The sequence below is a fragment of the Anopheles bellator genome, chromosome 2 (genome assembly GCF_943735745.2).
Source record: "Anopheles bellator chromosome 2, idAnoBellAS_SP24_06.2, whole genome shotgun sequence".
NCBI classification, from domain to species: Eukaryota; Metazoa; Arthropoda; class Insecta; order Diptera; family Culicidae; genus Anopheles; species Anopheles bellator.
The window spans coordinates 27150139-27164910 of record NC_071286.1 but is presented as its reverse complement, the minus strand read 5'-3'; the positions used below and the strand labels follow the sequence as shown (position 1 = coordinate 27164910).

The 14772-nt window shown below is 47.9% G+C and overlaps 1 protein-coding gene across 1 annotated transcript in view; it reads left to right on the top strand.

Annotated features, from left to right (window-relative positions):
- Positions 1-14772, top strand: part of LOC131207283 (hemicentin-1) — a 104647-nt gene that overhangs the window by 59335 nt on the left and 30540 nt on the right. Inside the window, exon 11 of the mRNA XM_058199895.1 lies at positions 13330-13538. Coding sequence (XP_058055878.1) covers positions 13330-13538 — 209 coding nt within the window. The remainder of the gene's footprint in view (positions 1-13329; positions 13539-14772) is intronic.

Sequence of the window (14772 nt, the reverse complement as noted above, 5' to 3'; positions counted from 1 at the left end):
TAAGCTCATCGTTATTCCGCTGGTAATGCTTTGTAATTTGAAGGAAAACCCAACCCAACTACGCTCGTTTCGTTCCAGTTGGCCTTCCCCAGCGTTGCCGAACTATTTGCAAGTTCATTTTCGGGCAGCATGTTTTCAGTTCGAGTTGTACTCCTTCGCCGGGCTCTGTGGCTTCTTCTTTCGAACTTTGCACGCCACGTTGTCGCACTATCTTCGTGAGTCGTTTCCTCCTTTGACATCGTCCGCGGTTTTCGGAATCATTTTACGCGGAAGAAGCAACCGACCGAGAGAGGCGCGCAGACAACTTTGCGAAACATTTCGGAAACGGGGCGTTCGTTACGACTACCGCCGAGGTGCAACTTCCACAGGCTCAACGCCACACCCAATTCGGGAAGGTTCCCTCACACTAGGGGTGCGTTTGGGTCGGGTTTTTCAGTCCGGTGCCCGAAAAGAGTGCTACTCAAGCGAGGGAAGAAAAGCAACTAAAAATTCAGCCGGCGAAAACTCATTAGTCAAAAAAGTTTCGTTGCAGTTGCAAAAATATTTACGATTTTCGCATAAACTACCCCGTGGGTTCCCAGCCCGTCTGGGTGGGTGGACGCACGAAACAACAATCTCACCCACCCCCACAAGCCACAAGCCAAACGGAACCGAAAATCCCCGGCGTGAAACCGGTGCACGTGCACGTGCCGTGCGCATTTGTTGCCCAAGTGGCTCCCAAGTCGTTGGGTTGCGGTTGGCTACGAGAATGGCAACGCGGACCGGACGAAGGACCCAAGGACGAAGCGGGACGGCGCGTCGTGCATCGAAGAGCAGCGCATCGCCGGAGTCAGGGAGCCAGTCAGCTTTCGCATGTAAATTATTGTGTTTATTTTAAAATTTTGCCAACGTGTTCAAGTTTCAAGCACGGGTTCCCACTTTTTTGCACCACCCCCATTATGGAGCCCCCAACCCCAAAGCGCCAGGGGGGCGACCACCACCGACGTCCGAAGTTGCTCTCTGGTCGGAGCAGCTTCGGCAGCAGGTTTTTGGGGCTTTGCGACCCACCGCACACAGACTTTAGCCACAAGTGCATTCGGGCAGCGCAAGACGGGCGAGGCGGGGTGGTCCGGCGGTCGGTCGGGTTCTCATTTCCCGATTCCGAAACCCAAACCCACCGAACGCGGGTGGCAACCGATCGTGGTGTTTGGTGAAAATTTTCCATTTCGCTGTAAACAGTGGCGTTAAGCCGTAAACTTTTGCTGTTTCGCCGCCACGCCACGACACCACCGATTCTTGACATCGACCAGCAACTCGGGCCAGGACCAGCATCTTTTGCTGCTGGGAGAAACGCTCCCCGTCTCTGTACAGGTGTGTGCTGTGCAGGTGACCCAGAGAGCCACTTCCGGGTCAGGGGGGTTGCGCCAAATTAGGATGAAAATATTGGCTCTGCCCTGGCACCTCCCGAGCCAGCCAGAGCAGAGTTGCCGGTTGTTGGCAGCAAATATTAGTTGCTCGAAGTGAGTTTTGTTAATTACTTGCACGGAATCTCGCAATCTGGGAAAGTGCCCTTCGCTCCGGGGATCAATAAATATGCAACAGTTGTACATCGGAAGTTACAGGACTTTGTTGCCTTATTTCACCTCGATTAGAAACAGCTCCCCGTTCTGCTACTTTCGAAATGTAATGCATACATTTTTGGATATTTCCTGAAAGATGGTCTTAGTTGATTCTTGTTTAAGAGCTTCGCTAAGAGAAAATAGAGTAGAAGAAGCGATTGGACAGACGGATTTCAAATTTTATTGTGATGTTCGACATGGTTTATAACCAATAAGATTCTTGAACAGTATAAGATTTAACCAATTCGTTTTTAAATTAACGCAATTACAGAATTAAAGCGATCGAAGACAGGGCTTGTTGAGCGCTTGAAAAAGAAACTCCACACTAAGCTTCTACAGTTACATTGAAGATGGATTTTACGAGTTAAAAGTTAAAAAATTACAAAGATACAACACATTTTTTCTAAATTTTGTTTTTTTTTATTTTTCAACATGCTCAGCATGTAACTGTACACACTTTTCCCAACGTTTCTCCCATCTTGGTACTTTCTTTCTTCAAAATTATTGTTTGAGAAGGTCCTCTTCATATGACGCCTCTTCGGGGCATCTTCATATGACGAAAATCTCTGTCCTCTAAGCGCAACTTTGAGGCCAGGGAACAAAAAAAAGTCGTTTGTGGCTAAATCTGGTGAGTAAGGTTGATGGTCAAGTAGCTCAAGCCGCAAGGCTCTTATACACTGAACCCATCTCATATTTGATTTGCCTGCCTTGCCTTTCAAAAACAAATATTTAATGACATCTCTATACTCGATGACTGTCAGAAGATTTCCAATTTCACTAGCTTTCATTTACTAGTGCTACACCTTCATGCTGGGGACGGAAACATATCAATTTTAATAAATTAGTGAATGAATGATAATTTATATTGAGCGTGTCGGAACAATAACAACACATTTATGACTCAACTCCCCGAGAGATTTTCACTTGCGTGCAGACAAAGTATGGACAAACTATCTTTGTCCACTATCTGTACTATCAATGCGCTCAACTCCTCTCCGTCCGTTTGAACTGAGTCGCAGGATTTCCCCACTTCCTGTAGTGGTTTCTTTGCATCCTTCTTCTTTCATCCTTCTACTCTTTCTCTCTGTTACACGTAAGCTCTCCTCTCTATTGTAAATATTTTAGTATTAAGATTCCGGGTTGATAATGGCGAATCCTGGTTGATAATGAAATTAAAATTAAAATTAAATTAAATTAAAAAATAGTGACCTTTACAAACTCATGTACAAAATAATTGTGCTACCTTCTACTGTGGTGCACAACACAGAAGCTCAATATCAACCCGCCAATATCAATATCGTAACCCATTCAGCTACATAACTCACATTCTCCTCAAAGCCCATCAAATAAAGCCAATTGACTGCATCAAAGATGTTGCACGCCCCGAGAACAGCCTCCGATTCCATCAATTGCCAAATTATGAATCATCGGATCGGGGCCAAAAATCGTCTTTCATTCGAATGAAGTTACAACTTCCATCCCGCTACCAGCGGTACAATGTAATCGATTTGTGCAAATGACATTACTTTAAAATATTAGCATATTTTACTACAAACTTTCTGAGCCACTGGATCCATACCACGGGATCCAGGCCGACCCCAGACGCGTCAGACCCCGCTTCCGAAAGACCAGACGGAAATATTCATCGATGAAACGCACGAAATGTACAACGGAAACAAGGATACGATTTCCATTACGCTCCGGGCGATGGGAACAACTTTTACCCGGAACGCGCGAATAAACATTCGCGAGCCCAACCCGCGGCAGAATAATAACGAGACGAGAAAGATATGCCCTTCACTCTCGGAGTCGGAACGCCCGAGATATTGTTCCTCGGGCTAGCTTTCGGCACACAAGACGAAAGTTTTCCCTGCAGCACACATCCTGCAGAGGCTCATGGCAACAGCTCCGAGCTTAAGCTACTTACCGGCGGTGCCGTGATCGGGACCGCGGGTTGCGCTCTGCGCGCAGGCTGTCGGGGCCGAGCTTCAAACGAATTTTATTTACAATTCAATTGACTTTACGCCCAACGCCCAATCGCTCCTCGCGCTCCTCGGGGCCTCGGCTCGAGGTATAAACTTTGCCCACCCGCCCGTTTCCATCTAATATGTTAATATTTCATCTGCCCGATCGGCGGCCGAAAGCAGCAATCCCCACAATCCCCGCACGGGCCTGTCCGTAGGTGGTTTCGCCCAACCAGAAGGCTATTTGGATTACGAGTTTAAATTTGTTCCTCAATTCTTGAGTCTCTTCTGCTTTTTTGCTTCGATCTTCATTTTTCACCGCATCAACGTTGAAGTAACGTCTGGCTGCGCTGTGCTGTGCAAGCTCGAGACTCGAGAACTTTCACGTACCTTCGGAAGAACCTTTCCGGGCCGAACAAAGTTTCCGCCCGCCGCTGTCGGTGGGTGTCGAGCGGAGAGATAGTTGTAAAATGTAGTTCACTCCAAGGTCCCAGGTTCACCTGAAGGTGCACCGGGTTCCCTGGGCGTCGCAAAAATTTGGCCACTGTAGGCAGCTGCTGCTCAAGAGTTTGTTGAATTTCGCAATGCTCCCGCACAGGACGTAGGAGTTTCTGCATTCATCAAATGAAATTTATGTGCAGTGCGCACATAAACCGGCAGCCTCCGGCCACTAACCACAGCGTGGGTACACCGCCAGCACGTGGAAAGGTTCGTTTGAATAAAACATTTAAAGTTATTGTTATAGTTTATAGCGGCCCATAAGCGAGGAGGCGTCTGTTGGGCGAGTTAATGCACGTGGCGCAACAAGCCACCCGTCCGGTGTCGATGAGATAAGCAAATCCCGTCGTTGTGGGTAGGTTGTTTTGGGTGGGTAGATCAGCCTGAGTGATCCGACGAGTGATGGTTTCTTCGTACCCACGCGTGGCACGAGCTTAACTGACGATATTAGAAATGAACTACGAGCCGAGCAGACTTGTCAACCGTCAGAGGGATAGAGACATGTAGCAAGAGTGAGAGAGAGCGAGAGATCGACTTCTAGTTAAACAACTTTTGTACAAATCACCCTGAGGAATATCATACTTGGAAATATTTTGGGATCTAAAATTGACGAAAATTGGCTTTGTTTTAAAATTTATTAACTGCCAGTTGTCGCCTGCAGTTCGACCATAAGTTCGGACCCTTTCGGAACGTAGTTACGCTTCATAATTTAGCTCCTTCCAAACAGCCGATGACAGCATAAATTCCCTTTGAAGCTTTAGACGCAAAGGGCAGCATAATTTATGCGCACACCAGTAAAGCCACGTGCCAACCGATGTTCTCCCGATTGTTGTCTTTTGCCGTGCATTGGAGGATCTGATGCACGAAATCGCTAAATTACTGGCACTGCCGCCGATTGGATTGTGTGCGCCGAACGCGGTGTGCGACCCGAAATTTCGTCTTTTATTCCAACACACACACCGTGAAGGGCAAGTCAAAAGCCAATACCTCACCGTTCCGTTTCATGGGCCGCACCGCCCCGCAGCATTATGCTCCGACCGACCGCCGGCACCGTCAGCAGCGCAACGCCCCGTGTGTGCCTCGTAATCATCGGTACGATTAGCCGAAATTTAATGCAGACAGGCAGGGAGGGTTCGCTGAAATTATGTAAAATATACGGCTCCGGTTACCGGATAAGCCCCACGGAAGCAGCATAAGCCGGGTGGGTGCACATACACATACACAGCAACCGGTGAAGGAGATCTCGTCGCGTAAGCAAAATGTTGGCACACATGTCGAGGACAAGCACGACGAGGACATGAAACTCGTCAGCCTGCTCGACCCGGTTCGCAGGCACGGGGACCACATTGCTGCTAACGAACCATCACAACCATCATCATTACCGTCATGAACAGCGGCATCATCACCATCATCGGCGTCGCCCTGGGTTCAGGGATATAAATGCGAAGCATCTGAGCCAGGAGTCGAACGAATCTTGCATCGAATTTGTATCCGTGTTGGAAACGGCAAACCGACCCGGGGCCTTCACCACCTCGGTTCGTTAGTGTGTCATCCTCCCCCCCCTCTCTCTCTCCCTCTGGGTCGGCCGCACGGCCATATCGCACAACGGGAGAGATATTTTATTGCAAATATATTTATGTTATTTGATTTTGATATGAATATGTTAGCACTTTATGCAGATGTAATAAAACATTCGGCAGCCGTCGTCGCTGCCGCCACCGTCATCGTCGAGCCCGGAGCGGTGCCCGTGATGGGCAGATTGTGTACCGGGTTATGTTTTCGGCTGCACTTCCACACGAGTCAGCATCTGCCAACATCACCCCCAAAAACCAGTGGCTCGTTTCGGGGAAAGTGCAAATAAATTTTCTAAAACACCTTCTCCCCGTGCGCTGTAAACGGCGTCCCGTTCCAGTCCCCGACGGTCACGCGTCCGTATTTATGTGAAAACACATGGTTAAAAGTAAAAGCAGAAACCGACCGACCGAACGGCCAGCACACAAAAGTACACCATCAACGGCAGCATATACGGGTTTGCGGTCGGACCGGATGTTGGTCAGATGGGTGACGTTTTACGGGATGATTGTGGCTTTGGTGCTCTCCGACGTTGACAGTTTTGCGTTACCCCTTTTTCCCCACCAATCCCCGAGGAGGACACTGGGCGTTCTGGGGTTGAAATTATTTGGGGGGGGGCCTTGGCAACGGTGCCCTGACGTTACTCAGTGTGCAATGTGGTTAGAATTTGATTAGAAACGTATCGTGCGATCAGGTGCAGTGTTTGTTTTGTGTTCATTTTAAAGTGCATTTTTGAGGGTGGCACCATTCTCAGCTTACCTCGGTTTGGCATCGCATCGTACGAAAAATGACTAATCACCCACCAAACAAATGAAATTCCCACTACCAGGGTAACTTAAAGCTTAAGGGTGATCCATCTAGTGTTTGGATTTGAACTGACGATTACTTGACTTTTTAAACTTCAACTTTAATTGTAGAAATTGTAAAGATTCATCAAAAACTTAGCATTTACGAAATGGAATGCTATACACTTGCAGAAAATTGAGAATAACTTCAAAACTTACTTAGAACTCAAACTGTAACTGCCCTCAACTCAAACTGAAAAAAAATATTAAAAGCTTATTTCATTTAAGCTCATTTCTACCTCGGTGGTTATGTACATGAGCAGAATTGTCGTATTTGGGGTTCGGAAAACCCACACATCGTGCAAGAGAAGCCAATGCACCCACAACTAGTGACTGCTCGGTGCGGGTTTTGTTTGATACCGAATCAGGTAACACTAGATGAACCACTTTTCTTTTTTTTTTAACTCTCAAAATTGGATCTTTATTATACAGAAATGTTTGATTACATAAGAGTACAGAGATATTCCACAATGGGATTGCAGCTATTTAATAATTTTAAAGTATCAAAATGATTGAAATGAAAATATTTCGATTAAAATCTATTTAGATTACATGTTATGCCACGTGGCATTGAGTCATTATATCATACTTATAACTAATAACTAATAACTACAAACATCTTACAACTAGTTAACTTTAAAAACATCAGATAATTAGGTCTTTTATTGTTGGGTGGATAGAATTATTGCATCTATTGATTAGGCCTTCTTTTAGTTTGTTAATTTTTAACGATAGTCTATGCGTGCCAGCGAGGCTTAGGACGAGATTTGTTGGTGTTCTCCAGTGTAAATTGAGGATCATTTTGAGAATTTTATTCAGTCTGATTTGTATTGATTGGAAGTTAGTTTTGTAGCAATGCGACCACAGAGAAGAGGCATAGGTTAAAAGAGGGAGGAAAATTGTTTTATATATAAGGAGTTTATTTGGAAAGTTTAGTTTTGATTTTCTGTTGATTAATGGGTATAGCAGTTTGATGAGTATGTCCAGTTTTTTATGTAACATTTCTAAGTGTGGACGGTAGTTAAGTTTATTGTCCAGCAGTAGCCCCAGGTACTTGAGGTGAGGAGACCATGATATATTTTGATTATCTATAATGATATTTTGTCCAGGTAGGGGAACAACTCGTTTGCTGAATTTATATGGGAAAAATATAGCTAGATGAACCACATGGAATAAATCATGGAACAGGAAATCGTACTCGCCCTGATTGAAATGGTGTTGGTGGCAAGAATTCTCGATCAGAGGTTAGCCACGTTTTAGCTGTCAACATGTCCCCATTAATAGCTTAAATGCAACTTTGAGTGACTAGCTTCAAGTAACGTCGCCGTAATAAAAACAAACAACACTGTAACCTGCTTGCCCGGGCTGCGCTACCCGTTCTTGTGAGCAAAACAGAAAAACTCGAAGGACGAGGACACTTTCGCTCGCTCGCTCGCTCGAGATCGACTCGTGAAGCGGACGTGTGCCTCCTTTGCTTTCGATCTGCACTCTAGCGTCCCATGTGGGCCGCGTGCGCCTCTAAGTGCCAAAGTGCCTGTACATCAAAACGCTCCGCTTCCTGTTTACTCACTCCGGAGACGGAGACACTGCTAACCCGGAACTCATCGCAGTGGAGCGGAAAGTTTTAGCAACAGATGATGCTAATTTGTTTTGGTAATGGCAACGACGACACTCCACCGAATGACCCACATCCACGCACACATACAAACACACACTACACACCACAAACGTGCGAATAAAGTTTACGAACGGTGTCCATAAAACATTCACCAACCGGGGCGCGTTTTATGTTTTCAACACCAAACAGGCGGGCGGGCGGTCGGTCCGGGGGGTGGTTTGTTTCAAATGCACAATAAAATGGAAATGTGGTGCCACGAACGAACCACCAGCCACCGTCCTCCCCTCCAATGCCGACCCGGTGGGGTTGCGTCGGTGCCAGTGCTGGAGTTGATCAAAAGGCTCACCGGCATCAAACATAAAGTGAAACCCGGAAAGGGAATTTAGAATTAGTAGCACCAGTACCGACTACTAAACACACAAACACACATCCCTTCCCTCTCACACATACACACTGTCACGCAGCCATCGGCATGTTTGCACGAACGGGTCCCGATGGGCCAAACAACGGCGTTTTGATGCAATATTGTCATAACCTCCGTTCGGAGTCGCTCGAAATCAATCCATTATTTTCAATTTTCTATACCGAGTGGGGTTGTGTGGGTGTTGTTTTTCCGATTTTTTCCGACCCCCCCCTCCCCGGGTCATGTCGCATAAAGTGGTGCGGCACGCGCGGGGTGTGACAATTTGTGACCCCCGGGGGGGGCACCGGCGTTTCGAAACCCATCGCCGATAATTGAAAACATGGCGCAGACGCGACGGGCACGCAAGGCGCGAAAAATGCGCCACCAAAGAAGCAGGAGGAAGGACAATCATCTTCCCTCCCGATCCGAGCCTCCCAATTACGCGTCCCTAAGCAATCAAACAAAAGCTGCAGGGCATGGGCTTGGGCAGGACCTCGAATGCAGCACTCGCTCTCGCTTTCTCTGTCTGTCGTCGCAAATCAAACACCAAAACGGAGGGCCCGGCCGTCGGAATGCGCGAATAAAATCGAGGCGCGAATCGCATCATTTGCATGGTAAAAGCTAATAAAACCGATTTAATGGTACTAATTTCGTGGAAAAGCTTTTACCATCGCGCCCCGGTCCCAGGCTCACCGACGACTGACGAAAGGTTGTTCCCATGTTCCCATGTTTTATGTGTCCTTCTTCTCTCTGCTCCGTGACACTTTGGTGGCCAACGGAGCAATTTGATTTGATGGATTCGGTGGCCGTTTTGTTTTGCGCCAACGGTTTGGGAAATGCGGCAGTGAAAGTGAACAAATTTTATGTTGCACTTATTGAACCCCAGCGCGTAACGTGTGCGTAACGCACGTTACGCTGAGCAGCTTTTTCGAGGCATCCAATACGGTGCCTCCAATATTAATAAAGCATTCTTTTGCACCGCGGACCAACACGTTCACCGGCACGGAACGCGGAGAAACAAATGTGTTTACATCCTACACTCCGGGCCAACACTTTTCAGCAACGCACGCGTGGGTTTTGGGCCACCAACATTAATTGCCAGCCCACCCAGACCCCATGTTGGCATGTTTTATGCGTGTTTTTGTGCTGCTACCACCCCCAAAGGTGGCCGGCAGCTAGCACACGACGGCGCAAGGACAACCGAAGATTGATTAGCCCCGGCAAACCAGCGGCCAGGTGCGGCCACAGGTCAGGTTCCGCAAGGGCACCCATGCTGCGTCGGGCAGCCGTTCACGGTCGTGTGGCCTTTCAACTTCGGCCACCCCGTGAGCCGTAGGATGTCGTCCACAAACCAGCTCAGCGTGTGACTTTTATCGCCTCTCGCCGGAGCCTTTTCCACGGCGTCGTACGGACGACCACGGCGTCGTACGGGCGCGCAGATAACAAGGTCATAAATTTCTTAATTTTCATTTATCAAAATAAATTCTACGCCGCGTACGCTAGGCGGCAGGTTTCGGTCTGGCCCGGAAAACAGAGTTCGCAAAAGTAAGCGGCAAGCCCGCTGGAAGTCCATTCCGGGACCGAGACCGAAAACCGAACAGAAACCGGAGTGATGTCAAAATTCATCATACCTCATTCCGAATTCAATTCAAATCTACCACACTGAGACGGGTCCGACCCGAATCAATCACAGCGCACCGAACCGATCCTGGGTGAACTGCCGCAAAAAGCGGCCGCAGGATGTTCCCGGAGACACACTACGGGGCCGCATATATAATTCATCTTCGGTTCACATATTGATGAATCCCCAGCCTTTTGCCCGATCCCGGCACCGCGCTCCTTGACAAAAACGGGCCAGCAAACGCCAGTTCCCGAAGCGGTACGCCGGATTGTGATTGATCGCTGGAATCGAACAACACCGGCCACGTTCCTAAAGCTCATGTGGTTCCGACGTAGCTAAGACGCGCACATCCCAACTAATGGCCAGCCCGGGCAGCCTAATGGCCGGTATCTTTCTTCATTTCGCCGAGCTCGCCAGAAGAAGGGTTTAAAGCCGCCACCGGACCGGGGATGGTGGTTGCATGATTTAAGGATCGCATGCAGCCGCCGGGCCATAAAGTACGCCGCACTGGTGCCGTGAGACGTTCGAAAGTAAGAATCATTAGTTTGCGATTCGTGGCTGGCGCCTTCTCCGTAGGCGCCTTGGCTACATTAAGCGGAAACAATCGACGACCCAGGATCCCGGATCACCGGGTTTGCAGCGGGTGCCGGCGAGAAATCCCATTCGAAAAGTAATAAAGAACAATTGCGTCACATTCGCATGATTTATAGATCGATTCCGGCGCGTATGGCGAAAGGATTCGAGAGCCACGGCGGCGACACATCGTTCGGAGGCTAAGAAAAATCCGAACGATCCGAACGGCATCCGGGTGAGCTGCGGAGGCTGACAAGCTCGTTACTCTTACCACAGACCGGTATGTACGCCGTTGTCGTCCTTCGGCGGAGGCCAATCAAACCCGACACTGCTGTACTCCCGCCGTGAACCGATCCCGACGATCCGACCGGAATGGCCCGGTGATAAATGGGTCTGCCACGTTTTGACTACCAGGAGTCATTGGAATCGCTATTTTACGATTGGCACGGAGCGCAGGCCGCGAAGGTGCCTCTTAGTGTAATGTAAATTCCGGGGCGCAGTGCGCGACCGTTACAATGTAGCAGCAGAATGGCCGATGCAAAAAATGTACGAATAATACGAGGCGTCAGAGTGAAATTGGCTTTTGTCGAGTCGAGTAAAAGGGGCAAAAAAGCCCCATGGGTCAGTGAGTTTTACGTAACTTCTACGTAACTTGTTTTGGTTTTGGGACTTGTAAAAACGCCAACAACTGCAGCGTGTTGCGCAAATTAAGACATTGTTGTGTCCGCTTTTCGCGCGCTCATCGATGAAGTGTTGTTCAATGTAACATATTCGAGCCAGCATCCGATAGAGTTCACTCACCAACCTCACAGCATCATTGTGCATAGATGCACCACAATAATTCAAACGCCAAACAGCGTCCACCGGATCCATACGGATGTGCCGAGTCAATTCTGGGCAAACCAACCAACAACCGCCCGGGCAGTCATTACCGTAGTTGCCACGATTTATTCCCACCCCGTTCGACGTTCGACATTAAAATGGACGGTCCGTTTGATTTTTACAATCGCGATTGCAATGGGAAACAAAACACGGGACCTCACTCTCTCTCTCTGTCCCTCTCTGGGATAAAAATGATGTTACATGTTCTAAAATATGTTTTCCATTCACGGCCATGTTTTCCCCATGGGTACCAATGTGGTGGCCTTTTTTTGCGGCGAAGGATTGTGTAGTATTGTGTTTTTGCCAAGCCAGCCAGAAAAGGGGAGCACAATTTTCGAGCCACCCTCCAGAGCGCACCGAACGGATGAACGAATGTGTGGCACATCATATCGCGGATCTTTAATTTATTTGAAAAGCTCGCCCCCGATGCGTTCGCTTAGATTTATTAACAAGCATCCGGGTGAATGGAGCCACGTCGATGAGTTGACGCAGGAGTGCAACGTTGTTCGCCCCCGGATCATGCTGCATGCCGTAAATCTTCTATGCAAACACTCGCACAATTTTACCTCGGCGTGGATCGAGATTCGTGGCCGACCTCCTGTTTTCGTGTCCGACATTCTGCCATTGTGCGTTTAGAATTCATCCATTCGCATGAGTCTAATCAGACATCATTACTTTGGTGCCGCTCATGAAAGTGATCACCCTGCTGATCGTATCACTAATTTATTTCCCTAACATGCTAATGGGTAATTTTATGGTATAAAAAAAGACTATTTTTTGTTAATTTTGGTAAACGTTGACAGCTAATCAATCTATCTAATGCCTGAGTTACCAGGTTTTTCATTAAATTCGGAGCCTCGATAACAAAGGGCACTGATACGAGCCTAATTTTTTTTGTTATATTGGTACACTCTTCATATCAACGTTTGTGAAGTTTCATTTCAATTGGTCACTTATTTTGGTTTTTTACAATCTATTTAGTATCGGCGCGTCACAGTATTTTTGCAACGGAAAAGATCAAGTACCTTTAATTAGTACATTAAAACGGGGATTTCTGGGTTTAAACGAGGAACAAAAACGCATTCGAATACAGCTTTCTCGGCAACATTTTCAGCTTTTTCGAAAGGATAAAGTGGATCTTGTGCATCAAATCATCAGTATGGATGAGATTTCGGGTATCACCATGATCCTGAATCAACACAAGACGCTAAGGAGTGATGAGAACCTTGTTCTACAGCTCCGAACCGAGTTGGTGTGCAGAAATCACTCAAAAAGATGCTTAGCATCAGATTTTGGGGATGCAAAACAATTTTTTTGTAGATTCGAATTAATTCGAAAAAGTTCGTGAAAAAAGGCTCGGTTTGCAAACGAAAAACATCCTTTTTTTGCAGGACAATGCACTGTGTCACACGAGCATTTTGAAAATGGCAAAAATCCATAGATTCAAGTTCGAATATTTGGAACATCCACCGTACTCACCAGGATTGGCCCCTAGCGATTTGCATCTAGACTTAAAAAAATCAATGCGTGGAAAGCGTTTCTCAAAACAAAATCTCCTGATGAGTCCTGGAGATAAATCAGGAGAGTCTCCTTGGAACAAGTGTATTAATGTTCAGTGAATAACACACAAGGCACCCAACTTTAACATTAAATGAAGCTTTACTTGTACTTTAATTGAGAAATATCAACACACAATAAAAGCCGTGTGCAGCCGTGTAATGAACTCACCAAAAACACCTTTTCTATCAATTTCAGACAAACCCATCTGCCGTCCAGATCAGAAGCGAGTGTACGGCGTGGCGCGTAACGAAGCCGCCGAGATCCTGTGCCAGGTCGATGCCTATCCTCCACCGGAGTCGTTCAAGTGGTCCTTCAACAACACGGCCGAAACGATCGATATGCCGCAAAGTGGGTACCGTGTCCACGCCGAGCAGGCGTCCTCGCTGACCTACACCCCGGTCAAGGTAAGCGGCTGTCCTCCCGGTTTTGTCCCGTACCTAATTTCCCCTAAAAAGCGGCCCCAAGCTGACCTTCGACGGGTGTTCGTAGCTCTGTGTGCGTATGACCTCATCACAGCACTCAACGCAACGCGGCACGTTTCACGGGCAATCACTTAAACCGGCCGGCTCCGGGGCGCGCGCCCTGTCATCTGCCAACAATCTTCGGCTAGTCGACTCGGCCACTCGTTATGAACGAAATTTGATGTGCATAAATAATCAACCGGTGCCAGGGAAATTGTCCCCCAATCTCCCCTCATGCCAACCACACCGCGGGCAGGATGCGCGCCAGGAGCGAGCGTTTAGAGGCCGAAAATTCCGCTTCCGGTTCGGCTACCGGAACCGACAGCGAATTTCACATAAGCTCACCAACACCAGGCCACCATTTACTATATAACACACTGACACAGAGAGCCCCGAGCAAGGGGCGGTGGCCACGTTTAATTAAATATTCAAATGGCCTGACCTATAAAAATGGCACGGCCGCTGCAGTAGCTGCAGCGCGCTGCTCGGAGCCGCCTGCTACGCGATTCGATTCCCTTGTGACACACTTTATAGTCCATTCCTGTCGAATTCGGTGTTTCGGTGGTTTCGGCCTTTTTGTCCCCGTGTGTTGAGTTCCGTTCCATTTTTTTGTGCCCTCCGTGGGTTTTGCGCCACCAAATATAAATATGCATCGCAAAAATTAAGAGACAGCTTGTGTTGGGAGCATTAGACTTTTTGCTATCCCTTGCCCCGGACGGTAGGCACAACATAGCACAGCATGGCACACGATGCTGGCACCCGGAAAAAGCCGAGCTTACGATCGATCACGTGAGGGTCCGTGAGGCGGAAAACTCTTTAATATTTTGCCACTTCTAAAAGCATTCTTCCATTAGGCGTACCCGGCCCGATGGTGGTGACCATGGGCCGAAACGCCGCAAAGCCGATCCCGGCCGGGTTGGGTTGTAATTTTTCATAAACACCACCTATTATTAACATACTATTACCATAATCCATGCCATCATGAACAAACACAAGGCTAGCGGACCGAGGCCGTGTGAAAAGCGACAAGTTTTGCGATGTTGATGGAAATGGAAAATTGCTGTAGACCCTGCCGTGCGATCGGGGACCGGATGCACTCGAGTGCACTGGCCAACATGACGATGCCGCGCGCGATTCGCCGCCCCGGAACTGTTCCATTACGGTCTCACTTGCTTCT